Source organism: Phacochoerus africanus, chromosome 3 (assembly GCF_016906955.1).
Source record: "Phacochoerus africanus isolate WHEZ1 chromosome 3, ROS_Pafr_v1, whole genome shotgun sequence".
NCBI classification, from domain to species: Eukaryota; Metazoa; Chordata; class Mammalia; order Artiodactyla; family Suidae; genus Phacochoerus; species Phacochoerus africanus.
The window spans coordinates 171,319,664-171,333,792 of record NC_062546.1 but is presented as its reverse complement, the minus strand read 5'-3'; the positions used below and the strand labels follow the sequence as shown (position 1 = coordinate 171,333,792).

The 14,129-nt window shown below is 41.7% G+C and overlaps 1 protein-coding gene and 1 pseudogene across 2 annotated transcripts in view; one reads left to right on the top strand and one right to left on the bottom strand.

Annotated features, from left to right (window-relative positions):
• Positions 1-14,129, bottom strand: part of KIAA2012 (KIAA2012 ortholog) — a 144,355-nt gene that overhangs the window by 6,466 nt on the left and 123,760 nt on the right. Inside the window, exons 18-19 of the mRNA XM_047773257.1 lie at positions 4,313-4,427; positions 2,502-2,803 (exon numbers count right to left, since the gene is read on the bottom strand). Coding sequence (XP_047629213.1) covers positions 2,502-2,803; positions 4,313-4,427 — 417 coding nt within the window. The remainder of the gene's footprint in view (positions 1-2,501; positions 2,804-4,312; positions 4,428-14,129) is intronic.
• On the top strand, positions 6,765-7,224 carry LOC125123449 (60S ribosomal protein L22-like; annotated as a pseudogene). The gene has a single exon (XR_007134061.1). The product of XR_007134061.1 is annotated as a 60S ribosomal protein L22-like (transcript).

The following is a 14,129-nucleotide window of genomic DNA, read 5'->3' as shown; positions in this document are numbered from 1 at the left end:
GAACCCGGAATGGCAACTCTTCCACAGGAACTCTGTGTCCAACTTGGGGCGGGTACGTCCTTGCTTTTTAGCCTTTACAGAAGCAGCCCAGTACTGTGGATTGACAATAAATCTAAAAATTGTGACTCCCGGGAGTTCCACTGTGGCTCAGTGGTAAGGAACCCAACCAGTGTTCATGAGAGCTGGTGTTTGATCCCTGGTGTTGTTCAGTGGGGTAAGGATCTGGCATTGCCGTGAAATGTGGTGTAGGTCCAGACACAGCTCAGATCTGGTCTTGCTGTGGCTGTGGCTGTGGCTGTGACCAGCAGCTGCAGTTCCAAACATTGACTGCTACTGTGGGCCTGGGCTCTGGCCCACAGTTGACTGGGAACTTCCATAGGCCTCGGAACAAGACAAAAAAAAAAAAAAAAAAATTCTGACTCTCTAGCAGGTTCAGAAAAGTTCTGCCCACAGCTCAAAATTTTCATCCGCTGCACAGAGCAGAATTCTGCAGTCTAGGCAGCTGGGAAGATTGAGAACTAGAAAGGAAAAACTTTCTGAAACTCGTTTGGAAGACCATGGTGCTATAAAATAAATACATGGTAATTTATTATTATTACTATTTTCTTTTTTGGCCACCCCACAGCGTATGGAGTTCCTGGGCCAGGGTTCAGATCTGAACTGCAGTTGCTGCAGCTGCAGCAATGCAAGATCCAGGCTGGGAATGGAACCTGCGTCCTGGCACTACAGAGATGCCGCCAATCCCGTTGCACAACAGTGGGACCTCCCACATAATAATATAAAACAGAGACAAAAGCTTTAATTTTGGAGTCAAAAGTTCTGAGTTTAGTTTTTTTTAAAAAATTAATTATTGTCTTTTTAGGGCTGCACCCTCGGCACATGGAGGTTCCCAGGCTAGGGGTCTAATTGGAGCTACAGCTGCCAGCCTACACCACAGCCACAGCAACGCCAGATCCGAGCCACATCTGTGATATACACCACAGTTTATGGCAACACCAGTCCTCATGGATGCTAGTCAGATTCGTTTCTGCTGTGCCACGATGGGAACTCTGAGTTTAGGTCTTAACTCTACCACTTGATGGTTGTGTAACTTCTGACAACAAACATCTAACTTCTTTAAGCATTAGCTTCTAGGTCTATAAAATGAGACTAGTTATACCTGGCTCACGAGTGTGTCTGTAAAGATTAAATGAAATTCAGCAGGTTTGTACCATATTTGCATGTATCTTATGCAAGTTTAACCATAGTGCTTTAGCTGTGGGTACATTTGTAGTTTTAAAAGATATTCCTTTTTTAGGGCCACACCCACGGCATATGGAATTCCCAGGCTAGGGGTTGAATCGGAGCTGCAGCTGCCAACCTACGCCACAGCTCACGGCAATGCCAGATCCTTACTTAACCCACTGAACAAGGCCAGGGATTGAACCCAAGTCCACATGGATACTAGTTGGGTTCTTTACTGTTGAGCCACAATGGGAACTCCCTAAAGGTATTCTTTTTTTTTGGTACAACAAGATCTCTAAATTCAGTTCAGCACCTTCATTGTAATAGAAGAAATACTGACTTATTCCAACAACAAGAGGAAAAATTGGCTGTGTTGGTCTTATCGAGTGATGTATCCATATGGTATTTTTTGTTAATTGCAAGGATTTTTCAAGAGCAATTTTCCTTACACTCACTTAGTTTTTCTCTTAAATCCTTGACATTAGAATCAAAGTCCCATGGAACCAAATGACTCTTACATGCAAAACACCTTGTAAAGGCAGATGTGTGTGTATTAGTTGCCTGCGGCCCAGCCATGTGCCACGGAAAAGCAGGTTCAGAATGGAGGCATTTCTACAGCCTCTGGGAGGCAAGCAATGCGTGAGCTTCAGGCCAAGTCAAAGATATGCACTTTGGAGTTCCCGCTGTGGCCCAGTGGTAACGAATCAGACGAGTATCCATGTGAATGCAGGTTCGATCCCTGGCCCATCTCACTGGGTTAAGGATCCAACATTCTGTGAGCTGTGGTGTAAGTTGCAGATGTGACTTGGATCTGGCGTTGCTGTGGCTGTGGTGTAGGCTAGCAGCTGCAGTTCCAGTTCAACCCGTAGCATGGGACTTCCATATGCCTTGTGTGTGGCCCTAAAAAGCAAAAAAAAAAAAAAAAAAGATACGTGCTTTGAGGCCAGAATCCATCTTTCCCTATAACTGTGAGGCCTGTATCTCTCACAAATGAGTGCTATGCTAATTTCCTGCCCTTTAAGGAAGGGATGAGTACATGATCTGGCAGTTTGGGAGCCACAGAGAATGCATCATTTCAGAGGGGCTTTGCTACCCTGGGTATTTGATCAGGTGTGGCTTCTTAAAGGGTCAGAAGGTACCAAAGCAGAACAAATAAAACCATTATGTAAGAGCTGTTTCGGGAACTGCGCTATTATTTGGGGCAGATTTTCCCACCTCTGCAGTTGCACCCGTGAGGACAGAAATCCCTCTGGCCAAGGTGAGGATTCTGGACCTACCTTGGGAGGGTCCTCATGGCTTTTCTTTTCTTCAGATTCCAAGTTTCCAGTGATGGTTGTAGTTCTGGTGGGCGATGACCTTCCATCTAGAGAGACTTGGCTCTCGGGTGCATCAAGTTTGGAAGAAAGCCAAGGGTCCTCTTCAGTGGAGCCCGAAGGAGAGAAACCTCCATCTGAGCTGCCTTTCATTTCCTTAGAGTTAAGTTCTGCTTCCTTCTGTGTCCTTTTCCTTTTGGCTCCTTGTTTTTTTTCTTTAGGAATAAGCTCTGATTTCCTTTCAGCCTTTGATTCCTTTGACTTTCCTGGGGGAGAACAATTGGGGGATAGAAGAACAGCTAAGTAAACGCAATCCTTGCATCCTTTTCAGTAACTTTAGAACTTCCATATGCAGTGCAATCAGTTGGGTGCAGATTCTGTAGGAATCTGCATTTTAACAGCCACTCCAAGAGTTTTGACAAGAATAGTCCATAGACCACCTTTGAGAAACTGCCTTATCCCACTCGGATCAACTATAATTCAGCAGTCTTGCTGCTAAAAAAGTTCTGATTCACCCTGACCTATGAAGGGGGCAAGACTTTCTGGAGGAAGACCTGTAGACACAGCTGGAAAGTCATGCCTTAGAGTCTAGCTGGAACATGTAGCTTTATAACTTGGCAAAGTTTAAGTCTTCCTTACTCTAAGGCCTCTTCCTCAATCCACCTCTGGGGGCTACAAGTATTTCCTTTTCCAGTCCTGCCAAGTCTCCCCGAATCATGGGCTACAACAATGTAAATTCAGCAAGACTTTAAAAAGCAAATCTTGGAGTTCCTGTTGTGGCTCAGCGGGTTAAGAATCGGGCTAGTATCCCTGAGGATTTGGGTTTGATCCCTAGCCTTGCTCAGTGGGTTTGGATCTAGTGTTGCCATGAGCTGTGGTATAGGTTGTAGATGTGGCTTGGATCTGGCATTGCTGTGGCTGTGGCATAGGCCAGCAGCTGCAGCTCTGATTGGACCCATAGCCTGGGAACCCCTATATGCCATGGATGTGGCCCTAAAAAAAAGAAGAAAAAAAAAGCAAACCTCAAAAATAAATCTGGCCCAGGAAACTATCCAATATCCTCCTTTCTAACAGCCTTTGATTTGTTTCAAGGGTTTTCTGTATCATGTGGCCGGGGAAGATCGGGTGTAGGTTTTAGGTTAGAGAAAGTCTTCAGAAGCATAGGAACCTAAATTCTTTGTAAGATGCAACACAAGGAACCAAGAAGAAAGATGGTAGCTGGGGTCCCCACTCAGAGCACATTGTAACCTTCCCCTTCCCAAATGCTCTCACGGCCCAATGCTCAGATGATGATATAGTTATTATTTATAGGGGCGGTGTTTGTTTGAGAGGGATGAGTTTAGAATCAAATGGTAGGTCCAGACCCTGGGTCCACCACTTGACTGTTGGATCTGTTTGATGTTATGCAAGTCACTCAACCTCTCTCAGCCTCAACTGCTACATGATATTCTAACAGTGCTTACTTTATGGAGATGTTGTGGGGATATCATGATGTCATAAATGCAGAGCTCCTAATATAGTGGGTAGCACTTAGTAGGTGCTAGTGTTATTATCATAATTTTCTTTCTTTTGCTAACAGATCTAGGCACTACAGGTTTCTTCCATCCCTGTCTCCTAAAATACATGAAGTAAGGCTGTAATACTGTCTTAGCTGTGATAGTCAAGGAGACTCCAAACAGATAGTTCATTCCACTGGATCCATGCTGATTCCCTTGGACATTTCCTGCCCCTGCCCCCCTACCCCCGAAGGTGTCTTCTCCTGAGTGGTCCCTTACCCACAGCAGCCTCTGCTTCCCTGCGGAGCTTTCCTTTTCTCTCCCCCATGGGTGCCTTGGACTTATCTGTCTTGGTCCTTTTCTTTCTCTTGGCTTTGTCCATCAATTCCATTTCCTAGAGGTGAAAAATTAATGAAAGGGCCTGTGATACATAAAGAAAGCAACAGAAAAAAACCAAAAAACAGGAGTTCTCATCGTGGCTCAGTGGTCAACGAATTTGACTACGAACCATGAGGTTTCAGGTTCGATCCCTGGCCTCGCTCAGTGGGTTAGGGATCTGGTGTTGCCGTGAGCTGTGGTGTAGGTCACAGACACAGCTTGGATCTGTTGTTGCTGTGGCTGTGGTGTAGGCCAGCAGCTACAGCTCCATTTAGACCCCTAGCCTGGGAACCTCCATATGCCACAGGTGCAGCCCTAGAAAAGACAAAAAACAACAACAACAACAACAACAAAAAACCCAAAAAACAAAAAACAGCTGATCAAAGTAAGATTATGTTGAACAAGACAGAATGGCTTAGGATGGAATTCATGTGGTTTCCAGATGAAGCAGAAGAGTGAGACTTAGAGAGTGTGCAGCTGAGGGGGAGATCCTAAGGTTCAACCTTTTATGTAGTTTCAGTAACTTCATGGGAGAAAAAAGAGAATATACTTTATGATCTGTTCCCCTTTATTATTTTATTTATTTATTTGTCTTTTTAGGGCCACACCCACGGCATATGGATGTTCCCAAGCTAGGGGTCAAATATGGAGCTACAGCCACCCGCCTATACCACAGCTACAGCCACGCCAGATCCGAGCCGTGTCTGAGACCTATACCACAGCTCATGGTGACGCTGGATCTTTAACCCACTGAGCGAGGCCAGAGATCGAACCTGAAACCTCATGGTTCCTAGTCGGATTTGTTTCCACTGTGCCACGATGGGAATTCCTCTTGTTTCCCTTTATTTTTGATGCTAAACTATGATCTACAGAGCTGGATCAAAGTGAAAGCAGTTTTCACCTTTGATAGATTGCTGTCGCCACAAGTAATGCTTAGCTAATTTAGATCAAAGTCAGCTTTATTCACTGTTGCATCATTTGCTGACTTTTGGGAACCTTCAAGCACATGACAACAAGTCATGTCAGTCTTCACCTTTCCCCAAGGGCTGGGGACAATGTGAGTTTCTTCCTAAGAGAGGATGGCAGAGTGGGGCCATGAGTACTCAGGACCTGTGATCGTCTGACATAACAAGAAGTATCTATAGTCTTCATCCCTAGCCTCCAACCCAGAGCTCCTGAAACCCTTGTACAGGCATATGTCAGAGATCTTGTGAATTTGGTTCCAGACAACTCCGATAATGTGAATATTGAAATAAAGTAACAAGAATATTTTCGCTTTCCAGGGCATATGTTTACTTATATAGCCTATTAACTGTGCAATAGCATTTTGTCTAAGGAAAACAGTAACATACTTGAATTTAAAAATGCTTTATTACTGAAAAATGCTAACCATCCTCTCAACCTTCAGTGAGTTGTAATCTTTGCGCAGTGGAGCGTCTTGCCTTGATGGCTGCTGACTGATCATGGTGGTGGCTGCTGAAGGTTGCAGTGGCTGTGGCAATTTTGTAAAATAAGACAATTTGCCACATTGATTGACATTTTCTTTCATGAATGATTTCTCTGTAGCATGCAGGGCTGTTTGATTACATTTACCCACAATGGAACTTTCAAAATTGCAGTCAATCCTCTCAAAATCTGCTGCTGTTTTATCAACTCAGTTTAAGTAATATTCTGTATCCCTTGCCATTTCAACAATCTTGGGAGTTCCCATCGCGGCATAGCAGAAACAAATCCAACTAGGAACATGAGGTTGTGGGTTCGATCCCTGGCCTTGCTCAGTGGGTTAAGGATCTGGTGTTGTCATGAGCTGTGGTGTAGGTCACAGACACGGCTCAGATCCTGCGTTGCTGTGGCTCTGGCATAGGCCAGCGGCTACAGCTCTGATTCGACCCCCTAGCCTGGGAACCTTGATATGCCATGGGTGTGGCCCTAAAAAGACAAAAAAGAAAAAAAATGACTTGAAAATCTAAATGACTCCTTCATCTGTGGGCTGCAGGGTCTTGTGTTAGCAGGGATGAAAACAACATTAATCTTGTTACACATCTCCATCAGAGCTCTTGGGTGACCAGGTGCATTGTCAATGAGCAGTGATGTTTTGAAAGGAATCCTTTTTTCTGAGCAGTATATCTCAACAATGGGCTTAAAATATTCAGTAAACTATTGATGTTAACAGGTGTGCTGTCATCCAGGCTTTGTTGTTCCATTTATAGACCACAAGCAGAGTAGATTTAGCATAATTCTTAAGGGCCCCGGGAATTTTGGAATGGTAAAGGAGCACTGGACTCAATTTCAAGTCATCAGCTGCACTGGCCCTGAGTAAGAGAGTCAGCCTCCTTCTGCCTCTGCTGCCGCCATGGCACCTGTGAAAAAACTTGTGGCGAAGGGGGGCAAAAAAAAAGAAGCAGGTTCTTAAGTTCACTCTTGATTGCACACGCACCCAGTGGAAGATGGAATCATGGATGCGGCCAATTTTGAACAGTTTCTTCAGGAAAGAATCAAAGTGAATGGAAAAGCTGGAAACCTTGGAGGAGGGGTTGTAACAATCGAAAGAAGCAAAAGCAAGATAATTGTAACTTCCGAGGTGCCTTTTTCCAAAAGGTATTTGAAATATCTCACCAAAAAATATTTGAAGAAGAATAACCTACGTGATTGGTTACGTGTCGTTGCTAACAGCAAAGAGAGTTATGAATTACGTTACTTCCAGATTAATCAAGATGAAGAGGAGGAAGAAGATGAGGATTGAAATTCCTTTATCTGTAACATTTTGTATGAATTCTTGAATAAAAGTAAGGAATCAAAAAAAAAAAAAAAAAGAGAGAGAGAGAGTCAGCCTGTCCTTTGAAGCCAGGCACTATGAAAGTCCTAGATGGCATCTTCTTTCAATATAAGACTATTTCATTGACATTGAAAACATGTTGGAGTTCTCCCTGTGGCACAACATGATTGGTGGCATTTTGGGAGCACTGGGACACGGGTTTGATTCCCTGCCAGACACAGGGGGTTAGGATCCAGCATTGCCACAGCTGTGGCTCAGGTTGTAACTGTGGCTCAGATCTGATTTCTGCCCTGGGAGCTCCATATGCCTTGGGGCAGCCAAAAAAGAAAAAAAAAATGTTGTTTAGGGTAACCACCTTCATTAATTATCTTATTGCATCTCCTGGAAAAACTGTTGCAGCTTCTACATCAGCCAGCTGTTAGGGAGCTGCTCCTTTCCTTAAACCTTGAGAATCAGCCTCTGCTAGTTTCAACCTCTTCTTCTGCAGCTTCTTCACTTCTCTCAGCCTTCAAAGAATTGAAAAGGGTTAGGGCCTTGCCCTGGATGAGGCTTTCGTTTAAAGGATTGTTGTGGCTGGTTTGATCTTTTTTGTTTTGTTTTGTTATCATCATTATTTGAGTTTTTATTTTAAAAATTTTTTATTCAAATGATTTTAATTTTTTCCACTACAGTTGGTTTACAGTGTTCTGCCAATTTTCTACTGTGATCCAGTCACACATACATACATGTACATTCTTTTTCTCACATTCTTCTTCTCCATCATGCTCCATCACAAGGGACTAGATATAGTTTCCACAGCTATACAGCAAATGGTTTGATCTTCTATCCAGACCACTCAAACTTTCTCCATAACAGCAATAAGACTTATCATTCGAGTGCTCATGGGAGTAGCACTTTTAATTTCCTTCAAGAACTTTTTCTTGGAGTTCCCATAATGCAGCATTGGAAATACATCTGATTAGGAACTGTGAGGTTGCAGGTTTGATCCCTGGCCTCAGTCAGTGGGTTGAGGATCCGGTGTTTCTGTGAGTTGTGGTGTAGGTCGAAGACGTGGCTTGGATCCAGCGTTGCTTCGGCTGTGGTGTAGACCGGCAGCTGTAGCCCCGATTAGACCCCTAGCCTGGGAAACTCCATATGCCATGGGTGCAGTCCTAAAAAGCAAAACATAAAAATTAAAAAAAAAAAAGAAACTTTGCATTCACAACCTGGCTGTCTGGCACAAGAGGATAGCTTTATTATTTTTTTAAAATTACTTAATGAATTTTATTACACTTATAGGTGTACAACAATCATCACAACCAAATTTTAAGCATTTCCATCCCAAACCCTCAGTACATCCCCCCACCCCACAACCTGTCTCATTTGAAAACAATAAGTTTTTCAAAGTTTGTGAGTCAGTATCTGTTCTGCAAAGAAGTTCATTGTGTCCTTTTTTTAGATTCCACATGTCAGTGATAGCATTTGATGTTGGTGTCTCATTGTATGGCTAACTTCATGTAGCATGATAATTTCTAGGTCCATCCATGTTGCTAATAATGCCGGTATTTCATTTCTTTTAATGGCTGAGTAATATTCCATTGTGTATATGTACCACATCTTCTTGATCCACTCCTCTGTCGATGGACATTAGGTTGTTTCCATGTCTTGGCTATTGCAAATAGTGCTGCAATGAACATTGGAGTACCTGTGTCTTTTCGAATCGTGGTTTTCTCTAGATAGATGCCCAGGAGCAGGATTGCTGGATTAAATGTTAATTCCCTTTTTAGTTTTCTGAGGAATCTCCACAGTTTTCCACAGTGGTTGCACTAACTTACATTCCCACCAACAGTGTAATAGGGTTCCTTTTTCTCCATACCCTCTCCAGCACTTATTGTTTGTAGACTTTTTGATGATGGCCATTCTGGCCGGTGTAAGGTGATACCTCATAGTGGTTTTGATTTGCATCTCTCTAATAATGAGTGATGTTGAACATCTTTTCATGTGTTTTTTGGCCATCTGTATGTCTTCTTTGGAAAATTGTCTGTTTAGATCTTCTACCCATTTTTTGATGGGGTTGTTTGTTTTTTTGGTATGGAGCTGCAGAAGGTGTTTTTAAATTTTGGAGATGAATCCCTTGTCAGTCGCTTCATTTGCAAAGATTTTCTCCCATTCTGTGGGTTGTCTTTTAGTTTTGTTTAGGGTTTCCTTTGCTGTGCAGAAACTTCGAAGTTTGATTAGATCCCATTTGTTTATTTTTGTTTTTGCTGCTATTACTCTAGGAGGTGGATCTGAGAAGACGTTGCTGTCGTTTATGTCAGAGAGTGTTTGGCCTGTGTTTTCCTCTAAGAGTTTTATGGTATCTGGTCTTATATCTAGGTCTTTAATCCATTTTGAGTTTATTTTTGTGTAAGGTGTTAGGGAGTGTTCTAATTTCATTCTTTTCCATGTAGCTGTCCAGTTTTCCCAGCACCACTTATTGAACAAGCTGTCTTTTCTCCATTGTATATTCTTGCCTCCTTTGTCGTAGATGAGTTGGCTATAGGTGTGTGGGTTTAATTCTGGGCTTTCTATCCTGTTCCACTGATCTCTATTTCTGTCTTTGTGCCAGTACCATATGGTTTTGATGACTGTTGCTTTGTAGTATAGTTTGAAGTCCGGGAGCCTGATTCCTCCAGCTCCATTTTTCTTTTTCAGGATGTCTTTGGCTATTCTGGGTCTTTTGAGTTTCCAAACAAACTTTAAAATATTTTGTTCTAGTTCTGTGAAAAATGTCCCTGGTAGTTTTGATAGGGATTGCATTGAATCTAGTGGATTGCCTTGGGTAGTATAGTCATTTTGATAATATTGACTCTTCCAATCCATGAGCATGGTATGTTTTTCCATCTATTTTTGTCATCTTTGATTTCTTTCATCAGTGAATCTAGTGGATTACCTTGGGTAGTATAGCCATTTTGATAATATTGACTCTTCCAATCCATGAGCATGGTATGTTTTTCCATCTATTTTTGTCATCTTTGATTTCTTTCATCAGTGGCTTGTAGTTTTCAGAGTATAGGTCTTTTGTTTCTTTAGGTAGGTTTACTCCTAGGTATTTTATTCTTTTGGATGCGATGGTAAATGGGATTGCTTCCCTAATTTCTCTTTCTGCTTTTTCATTGTTAGTATATAGAAACACTGTCGATTTCTGTGTATTGATTTTGTATCCTGCGACTTTGCCAAATTCATGGATGAGCTCTAACAGTTTTCTGGTAGAGTCTTTAGGATTGTCTAGGTATAAGATCATGTCATCTGCAAATAGGGATAGTTTTACTTCTTCCTTTCCAATTTGGATTCCTTTTATTTCTTTTAATTCTCTGATTGCTGTGGCCAGGACTTCCAAAACTATATTGAATAGTAGTGGCAAGAGCAGACATCCTTGTCTTGTCCCTGGTCTCAGCAGGAATTCTTTCAGCTCTTCACCATTGAGAATGATGATAGCACTGGGTTTGTCATATATGGCCTTTATCATGGAGGTAGTTTCCAGTTATGTTCACTTTCTGAAGGGTTTTTATCAGAAATGAGTGTTGGATTTTTTCAAACCTTTTTCTGCATCTATTGAGAGGATTGTATGGTTTTTATTCTTCAGTTTGTTAATGTGGTGTATCACACTGATGGATTTGTAGATATGGAAGAACCCTTGCATCCCTGGGATAAATCCCACTTGATCATGATGTACAATCCTTTGAATGTATTGTTGGATGTGGTTTGCTAGTATTTTGTTGAGGATTTTTGCTTCGATGTTCATCAGTGAAATTGGCCTGTAGTTTTCTTTTTTTGTGGTGTCTTTGTCTGGTTTTGGTATCAGGGTGATGGTGGCCTCATAGAATGAGTTTGGGAGTGTCCTTTCCTCTGTGGTTTTCTGGACTAGTTTCAGAAGGATAGGTGTTAGCTCTTCTCTAAATGTTGATAGACTTCGCCTGTGAAGCCATCGGGTCCTGGGCTTTTGTCTGTTGGAAGTTTTTAAATCACAGTTTCAGTTTCAGTTCTTGTGATGGGTCCATTCATCTTTTCTATTTCATCTTGGTTTAGTCTTGGAAGATTGTACTTTTCTAAGAATTTGTCCATTTCTTCTAGGTTTTCTGTTTTATTGGCATATAGTTGCATATAGTAGTCTCTTATGATCCTTTGTATTTCTGTGATATCTGTTGTTACCTCTCCTTTTTCATTTCTAATTTTATTGATTTGAGTCCTCTCTTTTTCTTGATAAGTCTGGCTATGGGTTTATCAATTTTGTTGATCTTTTCAAAGAACCAGCTTTTCGTTTCATTGATCTTTTCTATGGTTTTCTTAATTTCTATTTCATTGATTTCTGCTCTGATCTTTATGATTTCTTTCCTTCTACTAACTTTAGGTCCTGTCTGTTCTTCTCTCTCGAGCTGCTTTAGATGTAAAGTTAGCTTGCTTATTTGGGCTTTCTCTTGTTTCCTGAGGTGGGGCTTGCATTGCTATAAACTTTCCTCTTAGAATGGCTTTTGCTGCATCCCATAGGTTTTGGAGTGTCGTATCTTCATTGTCATTTGTGTCTAGGTATTTTTTAATTTCCTCTTTGATTTCTTCAATGATCCATTGGTTGTTTGGTATCATGTTTTTTTGTCTCCACGTGTTTGTGTTTTTTGCATTTTTTTTCTTGTTGTTGATTTCCAGTTGTATAGTGTTGTGGTTGGAAAAGATGCTTGATATGATTTCAGTTTTCTTAAAATTACTGAGGTTGGATTTGTAGCCCAGGATATGATCAATCTTAGAGAATGTTCCATGTGCACTTGAGAAGAATCTGTATTCTGTTGCTTTGGGATGAAATGTCCTATAAATATCTATTAAGTCCATCTTGTCCAATGCTTCATTCAGGGCCTGTGTTTCCTTATTGATTTTCTGTCTGTTTGATCTGTCCATTGCTGTAAGTGGGGTGTTAATGTCCCCCACTATGATTGTGTTATTGTTGATTTGTCCTTTTAAGGTTGTTAGCAGTTGCCTTATATATGGTGGTGAACCTATGTTGGGTGTGTAGATATTTAAAATTGTTATATCTTCTTCTTGGATTGATCCTTTGATCATTATGTAATGTCCTTCTTTGTCCCTTAAAATATTCTTCATTTTAAAGTCTATTTTGTCTGATATGAGTATTGCTACTCCACCTTTCTTTTGATCCCTGTTTGCATGAAATATTTTCTTCCATCCTCTCACTTTCAATTTGTGTGTGTCCCTAGAAGTGAAGTGGGTCTCTTGCAGACAGCATATATATGGTTCTTGTTTTTGTATCCATTCAGCCAGTCTATGTCTTTTGGTTGGGGCATTTAGTCCATTCACATTTAAGGTAATTATTGATATGTATGTTCTTATTGCCATTTAATTAATTGCTTTGGATTTGTTTTTGCTGCTCTTTTTTTCTTTCCTTCTTCTCTTGTTCTTTTCTGACTATAGAAGTTCCTTTAGTATTTGTTGTAAGGCTGGTTTAGTGTTGCTGAATTCTCTCAGCTTTTGCTTATCTGTGAAGGTTTTGATTTCTCCTTCAAATTTGAACGAGAGCCTTGCTGGGTAGAGTAATCTTGGTTGGAGTTTTTTCCTTTCATCACGTTGAGTATATCATGCCACTCCCTTCTGGCTTAATTTTCTCAGGAAGAAGGTTTTATCCTCGAAGATCCCTAGAAGCAAGAAGTATGGTACACCACACAGAGCCACTTGGGCCAGGGAGTAAGGGGAAACTGTGAAGACTTTATTGTGTTTTTCATAGGAAGGAAGGAATGAGGCAGGGTATGTAAGGTGAGCAGGTTTAGGATTGGATAATTCGAGGAGTTCCGAAAACAAATCCAACTGGTATACGTGAGGATGCGGGTTCAATACCTGACCTCGCTCAGTGGGTTAAGGATCCAGCATTGCCATGAGCTGTGGTGTAGGTCACAGATGGAGCTTGGATCCCTCATTGCTGTGGCTGTGGCGAAGACCAGCATCTGTAGCTCCAATTCAACCCCTAGCCTGGGAACTTCCATATGTCACGAGGGTGGCCCTGAAAAGCAAAAAAAAAAAAAAAAAAAAAAAAAGGATTGAATAGTTTGATTTTGGTGGTCCCTAGGTGCTTCATCCTGGGGTGGTATAGGGCAGGAAGATAGCATCCTAAACTGCAAAAGCCTGAAAGAAGGAGGTGAGTGGAAGCGTGAACTCAGGATTGGTTGACTTGCATATGCCAACAGACATGTAAAGGCCTGTTCCCAGGCAAATTCTTCACTATCTCTAGGAATTAGAGATAATCCCTCCCTGGGCCCTTAAGGTGTCAAAGCATCATAAAATATAGAACATTTTGGTATTCCCACTATAGCAGAGTGGATTAAGGATCCAGCATTGCCACAGTTGCAGCATAGGTCACTTCTGTGGCTTGGATTCGATCCCTGGCCTGGGAACTTCCATATGCCACAGATGCAGCCATAAAAATAAGTAAATGAAATATAGAACATTTTTAAAAAGTGATTCATATTGGGAGTTCCCTGGTGGTCTAATGGGTAGGATTTAGCACTTTCAGTGCTCTGGCCTGCATTCCATACCTGGGAACTGAGATGCCACATCAAACCACTGCATGCCACAGCCAAAAAAAAAAAAAAAAGAAAAGAAAAGAAAAAAAAATGGTTAATATAAAACTGCACTCCCTGGAGTTCCCATCATAGCGCAGTGGAAACAGTCTGTAGAAAACAAGGTTGCAGGTTCAATCCCTGGCCTCGCTCAGTGGGTTAAGGATCCAGGGTTGTGGTGTAGGTCACAGACGCTCCTCGGATCTGGAGTTGCTGTGGCTGTGGCGAAGGCTGGCAGCTGTAGCTCTGATTCAACCCCTAGCCTGGGAACCTCCATATGTCTCAGGTATAGCCCTAAAAAAAGGAAAAAAAAAAAAAACCTGCACTCTCTGACTATAGGAGACAGTCCTATCCCCTTCCTAGTTCA